Source organism: Mandrillus leucophaeus, unplaced genomic scaffold (genome assembly GCF_000951045.1).
Source record: "Mandrillus leucophaeus isolate KB7577 unplaced genomic scaffold, Mleu.le_1.0 Scaffold70, whole genome shotgun sequence".
NCBI lineage: Eukaryota > Metazoa > Chordata > Mammalia > Primates > Cercopithecidae > Mandrillus > Mandrillus leucophaeus.
In genome coordinates this window covers 4,423,872-4,432,447 of record NW_012107586.1, presented here as the reverse complement: position 1 = coordinate 4,432,447, position 8,576 = coordinate 4,423,872, and the positions used below count along the sequence as shown (strand labels likewise).

Sequence of the window (8,576 nt, the reverse complement as noted above, 5' to 3'; positions counted from 1 at the left end):
ATGCAAAAATTAGCCAGGAGTGGTGGCAGGCGCCTATAATCCCAGCTACTTGGGAGGCTGAGGCAGGAGAATCGCTTGAACCCAGGAGGGGAAGATTGCAGTGAGCCAAGATGGTGCCACTGCACTCCAGCCTGGGTGACAGAGCGAGACTTTGTATCCAAAAAAAAAGTAATAAAAACAGGTGAAATTAACGTTACTAATATAGCAATGATAGTATATTTAACAATGTATCCAAAATACTATCATTTTAACCTGTAAGCAATATCTTAAAATGGAGATATTTCATACATTTTGTACATAATCCAATGTGTACATTGTTTTACAGGTATAGCACTTCTCAGTGTGAGAGGTACTTGAAGGTGTAGCCACATGTCAAGGGCTCAATAGCCCTGTGTAGCTGGTGGCTGCTGTACTAGCCAGTGCAGTTCTAGAGCCTTCATTCTCTACTTGGCATCCACACTTTCGCTGAGTCCAGTAATTATCCCATTCCCATGTGGCCTGTCTCCCTTGGGAGATTCGAAATCCATCCTCCCCCAGGGGCAGAGTCCTCATTGTACTCATCCCTCTGTCTCCCAGGGCACCATCAAACTGTGCGCCACACCCAGGAGGCCCTCAAAGCATGTTTGTTGATGGGAGTGAGCGTTGGGGATTGATTTTTGTGGTTCAGTTATGGCTGTAAATGGTGTTTTATAGATTGCTTCTATAGAAGCACCCTGCTGCAATATTAGCAGAAACAAGCAGCAGTGGTTGTCAGCATAGGCAGAGGCCTCAGGGCAGATGGGGCTCCCTGAATCAGGCGCGGGAAATCCTGCTAGACGAGATACCATTTCTCTGGTTTAAGAGCCTGTCATTGCCACAGCGTGCTCCTGCAAGCAACCCCATCTCTGTTAGAGCTCAGAGATAGCCCCTGTCAGAGTGCATTACACAAAGGATGTGTCTCCAGCAGCCCGCCACCAGGTTGACTGCTCCTCAGGGCAGAAATAGAAGTTATTCAGGTCGACAAGAGCCTGGCCCACAACAGATGCACAAGGCATGCATTTCGAATGAATAAATGAATGGATGACCGGAGCCAGTGAAGCCTCTCATTCATGTCTTCATGCCCCAGAAAGTCTTTATTGAGCACTTACTACATCAGATACTGTGCTTGATACTGGGACACAGCAGGGAACAAGGAAACAGGGAGGGCCGTGTCCTCCTGGAGCTCACATTCTGATGGGAGAGACAGACAATAAAAAAGTAAACACGTATTAGTGAAATAATTAGAGCATTGGCTGGCAGGAAGCAAACAAAGGGGCCAAAATGGAGAATGAGGGAGGAGTTCTTCAAGGAAAGAAGAAAGTCTCTATCCTTAGCCTCCCAGAATACAAGACATCCCGCCCCCAGGTCAGGTGCCAACATTTAGACATTGGCCACCATATACGTCAGCCTGAGGCTTGGGGTTCCCTGAGGATGTTACTGCTTCAGATTGCACTGATGATGTCATAATGGGCTCTAGGGATGATGGAGAGCCCTGGAAGTTGGGGCCCAAGGCAGGGGGATGATCTGGCAACAAAGGCACCCGGTTCAGGCCTGTCCACTCAGACCCAGTCTCCGGCCTTGGGAGGAGGCGAATAGGTCACCATGGCTCGGAGCCTCTCCACCATGTTCGTCCCCAACAGCTGGCTCAGTGGCTACCACAAGGTAACCGGGGCCTGTCTAGTTCTGTGGTCAGCAGGAGTGTCCCAGCCAGTGCAGACACATGTTCCTGGGCACCGGCCTTCCGTGAGCCACGCACCGGCTTAGGCATTATGGGGATAAAGAGATGAATGAGATAGGGTCCCCTGCTCTCAATCTGCTAACAAACTAGACCTCCAGCAAGTGGGTAACAGAATAATACTCATCATCATCTTGGCTAACTTGGGAGGATTTAATCTTTCCAAACAACCCTGTCTGGTGCCCTATTGGCTCCACATTGCCCAACAACTGAGTTCAAGGGCAACCCAGCCATCGGCACAAGTGTTTTTTGAGAATTTAGATGAGTGTTTCTCAGGGTGATCTAAAGATGGCAGAATTACTTGCAGCACCTGTTAAAAGTGGAGATCCCTGGGCCTCAGCCCAAATCTTCCAAATCAGGATCTTCAGGTATGGGGCTCATGAATCTGCATTTTAAAAAGCACTCAGGGGATTCGCACCCTAAACACTGCCTTAGAGTTTAAACACCTGTCAGTTTCCAAGCCCCATGTCTGCTGGACCAGGGTGAGTCGGTTTCTGTTTGAGATGGTTGTTGGCCTTTGATATTTTTATTACTGATGAAAAGCCATGATTCATAAGCTGCTGGTGGCCAGCTGTCAGTTTGGAAAGGAGTCAGAGGCGACTGAGAACAGAATTTTCTATCTTTTCAACCCATCTATAAAATGCCTACCTGAGCAGACACTGTTTAAAAGCCATTAAAATAGCAGACACAGAATCACCCAGTCCCTGGAACTTTATAGACATATTTACTCAAACTCAAGTGCTTGCAAAGAGTAAATAAACGGGAAGCAAAATGAGTAAGCATCCCTAGAAACACGAACTGAAAGTAAACAGCCCTGTTCACTAAAATAAACAGGACAAATCCAGCGAGGATTGAATGACCTCTAGTCGGGTTGAGAGCCAGAAATGCCCCATCTTGGCTCCCAGAGGAAGGCAAGGGCCTGTGCCCGCCACCTGGAGGGGGTGCGTCAGAAGCTGTATTCCTTGGGGGCTCAGAGCCGGGCCTGCAAGGGCAGACATTACCCTCGGGTGGTAGGAGTGCACCCCAGGCCCCCTGGCATCCTGCTACAGGGCCCGAAAACCCTCATGTTTAAAGATTAAGAAGTGTGTCCTAAAAGTCTTCTGAAAAAGACCACGTTTTCTAGAGGCATATTACCCCAAGTTACTTTTTTTTTTTTTGAGATGGAGTCTTGCTCTGTCGCCCAGGCTGGAGTGCAGTGGTGCGATCTCGGCTCGCTGCAACCTCCACCTCCCGGGTTCAAACGATTCTCCTGCCTCATCCTCCCAAGTAGCTAGGATTACAGCCATGCACCACCACACCCAGCTCATTTTCGTATTTTTAGTAGAGACAGGGTTTCACCATGTTGGCCAGGCTGGCCTCGAACCCCTGACCTCAGGTGATCCTCCCACCTCGGCCTCCCAGAGTGCTGGGATTACAGGCATTAGCCACTGCACCCGGCCCCAAGTTACTATTATTTGCCATTTAGTCACCAATTTAGTAAACATTCTTTGAGATCCTACCACATGTCAGGCCAGGCACTAAAGATATCAAGAAGTGGTGCATAGACCTGTGCTTAAGTTGCTCACAGTTTAAAATGAGAGATAATACTGGCTCACGAGTACTGTCTACTTAACTATTTGAAGAACTCAGTGATGAGCACCCTACATGCATTATCCCATTTACTCCTCATAACATTACGAGGTTATGACTATCTTCCTCTCATTTACAGATGAGGACGCTAAGGCTCCAAGTCTGTGGTGTGATGGTAGATGTTTAACAGCTAGCTCTCTGGGCCAGGTGTGATGGCTCACAACTGTAATCCTAACACTTTGGGCGGCCAAGATGGGAGGACTGCTTGAGTTCAGGTGTTTGCCACCAGCGTGGGCAACATGGTGAAACTCCATCTAAAATTAAAAATTAAAAAAAAGAAAAGTATCCAGCCACAGTGGCTCACGCCTGTAATCCCAGTACTTTGGGAGGCCAAGGCGGGGGAATCACTTGAGGTCAGGAGTTTAAGACCAGCCTGGCCAACATGGCAAAACCTTGTCTCTACTAAAAATACAAAAATTAGCCAGGCATGGTGGCACATGCCTGTAACCCTTGCTAATCTCCAATCTCATGACTTTAAATAGCATCTGTACCCTGACAATTGTCAAATTTACATATCCCCAGCCCAGATATCCCTTCTAAACTATATATAGTCTCACGTATCCAATTGTTTTTGCACAGTGTCCGTGTGGGCCTAATAGGAATCTCCAGTGTAATGCCTTAATCTGAACTCATTGTTCCCCAAACCTATTCCACCCACATTCTTAATCATGTGGAGACTACTTGGAAGGCTGAGGCACGAGAATCACTTGAACCCAGAAGGCAGAAGTTGCAGTGAGCCAACATCACGCCACTGTACTCCAGCCTGAGCAACAGAGCGAAACTCTGTCTCAAAAAAGGAAAAGAAAAGAAAAAAACAACTAGCTCTCTGGAAGAAAAAAAATGGCCTGATTTGTAGTGTTTGCTAATCTCAGTAGTGTAAATACTTGCAGGCCTGTCTCAAGCTTCCTGCCTGATGTCTCTGAATGTGCAACAGGAAAGAGATGGGGGTGGGAGGGGAGGGGGGCTGGCTCTGGCACAACACGGCAAACACGACCCACAGCTAATAAATGCAGGAGCCAGGATGTGAGCCACGTGTGTGGATCCCGAGCCCACACTCATAACCGCTTTGTTATACTGTCACTAACTACACAAGAGCATTGACATTCAAGGGGGATACATCTTAAGACCTTTGTGAAGTGCCAGTTTTACAGTATTCCATAAAGCATGCAGAGTTAGTAACCAGCACTTTCCTATACCTCTTTGTTTTCATCACTAACAGGAGCAGTTGGTTTTCCTTTGAGGGCCATTCTAAAAACCTTTTTATTTGGAAATAATTTTACCTTCCCAAGAGGTTGCAGAAATTGTACACAGAGGTCTGTGTGCCCGCCACTCAGTTTGCCCAGATGGTTACATCTTAGATAAGCACAGCACAGTATTACACTCAGGAAAGTGACATAGGTAAAATGCGTGTGCATAGGGTTCGATGCCATTTTTTTCCAGGTTTGCCAGATTTAGCAAATGAAAATACAGGAAACTCAGTTAAATTTTGTTTTCAGTATAAGCATATCCTACGCAATATTTGGGACATACTTATACTGAAAAGATTATTCCTTTTTTTTTTTTTTTTTTTTTTGAGATGGAGTCTCGCTCTGTTGCCCAAGCTAGAGTGTAGTGGCGCGATCTCAGCTCATTTCAACCTCCACCTCCCAGGTTCATGTGATTCTCCTGCCTCAGCCTCCCAAGTAGCTGGGATCATAGGTGCCCACTACCATACCCGGCTAATTTTTGTGTTTTTAGTAGAGATGGGGTTTTACCATGTTGGTCAGGCTGGTCTCGAACTCCTGACCTCAAGTGATCAACCTGTCTTGGCCTCCCAAAGTGCTGGGATTACAGGCATAAGCCACCACGCCTGACCCTTGTTTTTCTTAAGTTCAAATAAATTGGGCATTCTGTATTTCATTTGGCAACCCTAATTTTATCACGGGTAGAGTCATAACCACCACTATAATCAAGACATATAACTATCCATCACCATTAAGATGTTCCTGAGCTACCCCTTCATAGTCACACACATCCCTGCCCGAATCCTCCCCAGCCCTGAGCAACCACTAATCTGTTCTCCATCTCTATAATTTTGTCATTTTTTTCACTCAGCGTAAGGCACCTGAGATCCAGCCATGGTATTGCATTTAGCAACCACTTGTTCCTTTCTATTGCTGAGTATTATCCCATGAGGGTCCTTTTTCACAAAGAACAATTATTTTTCAAAATTTCTTTAATTCAGTAAGTGTTTATTGTATATCCACTACCTGCCAGGCACCGAGGATTGCAGCAGCAAAGTAAAATTGATTACACGTCACAGGCCAGCAGGTTACTTCCAGTTGACAGAGACTTCTTCCTGTGGATCCTAAGATAGGAGATGACACTGGCGCTAGGAGGGGAGGACTGGCCTCCCCGAGCACTTCCCTCTGGAGATGCTAGGGAAGGCTTTGTGAAGGAGCTCGGGAGGCAGGGTTTGCTGATGGATCTGACATGGGGTGCAAGAGAAAGAGATGCACCAAGGCTAACACCAAGAGTTATGACCTGAAATTGGAAGGACAGAGTTGCCATTTACTGAATGTATGGCAGACACATCTGACAGCAATAACCGAAGCACACCCTGAGAATGACCCTGAATGGCAGATATACTTGATATGTGTTTGGAGTTCTGAGCTGAGAAATCCTGGAGTGGGCAGCCTAGAGATCCTCATCTATGAGGAACCTCTAAGCCCCCTTCCCATCCTGTGGAACAAGGGGATCGAAGCCCTTTATTCTGGGTTAAATGAAGGTTGCCAGGTGGAGGTTGTTACGGAGCGGGTGTTGAGTGAAAATGCATGCTTTCTGCAGGTGACAGCGGTTCTACTGTCCAGCTCACCACCACTGGACCATCTTATATGTAAGTTCTCCTCAATAGACCCCATGTCAGCCAGGCCCAGTGGCTCACCCCTGTGATCCCAGCACTTTGAGAGGCCGAGGCGGGCAGATTGCTTGAGGTCAGGAGTTCGAGACCAGCCTGGCCAACATAGCGAAACCCTGTCTCTACTAAAAATATAAAAATTAGCTGGGCGTGGTTGTGCATGTCTGTAATCCTGAGGAGGCTGAGGCAGGAGAATCGCTTGAACCCAGGAGGTGGAGGTTGGAGTGAGCTAAGATCGCACCACTGCACTTCAGCCTGGGCGACAGAGTGAGACGCCCTCTCCAAAAAAAATCTTGTCTTGTTTGCTGGCTCTGGGTCTCTTCTTTGGCCTCTTGAACCTGGAGCCTTCCCTATTGGAGTAGACAGGGGTTCAGCACAACACTGAGATGGGAAGAATGTGGATGGAATAGGTTTGGGGAACAAGGAGTTCAGATTAAGACATATTACACTGGAGATTCCTATTAGGCACACACATGGAAACTGTGCAAAAACAATTGGATATATGAGAATATATATAGTTCAGAAGAGATATATGGGCTAGGGATATGTAAATTTGACAATTGTCAGGGTATAGATGCTATTTAAAGTCATGAGATTGGAGATTAGCAAGGGAGTGAGGGTAGAGAGAATTCTAAGCACTGAGCCCTGAGGCCTTCCATTTAAAGGTGGGAGATGAGGCCAGGCACGGTGGCTCATGCCTGTAATCCCAGCAATTTGGGAGCCCCAGGTAAGAGTACCACTTGAGGTCGGAGTTGGAGACCAGCCTGGCCAACATAGTGAGACCTCATCTCTGTTTTAAAAACATGAAAATAATAAAATAATAATAACATTAGCGATGGAAGATGAGGAGGAGCCAGAAGAGACCCAAAGGAGTGGTGGTGAGGGTAGTAAGTGTCTAGGAGGCCAAGTGAAGAGAGTGCTCCCAGGAGAGCAAGCAGCTATGTCAAATAGGACCCATGGGTCAAGGACAATGAGGACTGAAAATTGACCATTGGGTTCAGCATTGTGGAGGTTGTTTTTGACCTTGACAAGAAAAGTTGTAGTGGGATGATGGTGGTAAAACCTCATTCTAGAGGGTTTACAAGAGAAAGAGAGAAGAGGAATTGGGAAAAAGTCAGTCTAGATAGCTCTTTTTAAAAGAGATTTACATAAAGAGGAGAAGGAAAATGAGGCCACTGCTGGAGGGAGCCTGGGGGTTAAGAGAGGATTATTTTTTCATGGGAGAAATTATAGCACATGTATATGTTAATCAGCTTGACCCACCAGAACTGTGGAGATTGATAATGCAGGAGAAAGGGAAGAACTGTTGACATGGTGCCCTTACGTAAGCAAGACGGGTGGAATCTTGTGCACAAGTGGAGAGGGTGGCCTTGGATAGGAGCACAGATGGTTCACCCACAGAAATGAGGACAGCAGAATATGGAGCTCAGATCCTGGTAGGAGCCTAGGCGTGGCAGCTTAAAACTTGCGGAAATTCTCTTTTGAAGGCTTCTATTTTCACAGTAAAATGGGAACAATGGTCCTCAGCTGAGGGTGGGGATGGAGGAGGACACTGGATGAAACCGTCCTCCAGGAGAGCAAAGCAGCAAATGGTCCAGGAGATGCAACAGGACCTCTGGGCAGTACAAAGAACACACTTAAGTTAGTGATTGAGTTTAAAGCAAGCCTGTCTGGCTGGGTACAGTGGCTCACACCTGTAATCCCAGCACTTTGGGAGGCCAAGGCAGATAGATCACTTGAGGTCAGGAGTTCAAGACCAGCCTGTCTAACATGGTGAAACCCCATCTCTACTAAAAATACAGAAATCAGCCTGGCTTGGTGGCTCATGCTTGTGAGCTACTTGAGATGCTGAGGCAGGAGAATCGCTTGAACCCAGGAGGCAGAGGTTGCGCTAAGCTGAGATCATGCCACTGCACTCCAGCCTGGGCAACAGAGTGATACTCTTTCTCAAAAAATAAAAAATAAAAATAAAAAAATTTTTTTAAAAAAAGGGCAAGCTTGTCCAACCCACCGCCCATGGACCGCATGCAGCCCAGGACAGCTTTGAATACAGCCCAACACATATTTGTAAACTTTCTTAAAACATTATGAGATATTTTTGAAATGTTTTCAGCTCATCAGTTATTGTTAATGCTATTATTAGACCAATTAGCTATTGTTCGCGGCCAGTTCAAGACCAGCCTGGCCAACACAGTGAAACCCTGTCTCTACTAAAAATACAAAAAATTAGCCAGGCATGGTGATGCGTGCTTGTAATCCCAGCTACTCAGGAGGCTGAAGCAAGAGAATCACTGGAAC

The 8,576-nt window shown here is 46.6% G+C and overlaps 1 protein-coding gene across 1 annotated transcript in view; it reads left to right on the top strand.

Annotated features, from left to right (window-relative positions):
- The first annotated feature begins 1,511 nt into the window (after positions 1–1,511).
- The window catches only part of DNPEP (aspartyl aminopeptidase), a 26,776-nt gene continuing 19,711 nt past the window's right edge, over positions 1,512–8,576 (top strand). Inside the window, exon 1 of the mRNA XM_011964663.1 lies at positions 1,512–1,680. Coding sequence (XP_011820053.1) covers positions 1,621–1,680 — 60 coding nt within the window. The 5' untranslated portion in view covers positions 1,512–1,620. The remainder of the gene's footprint in view (positions 1,681–8,576) is intronic.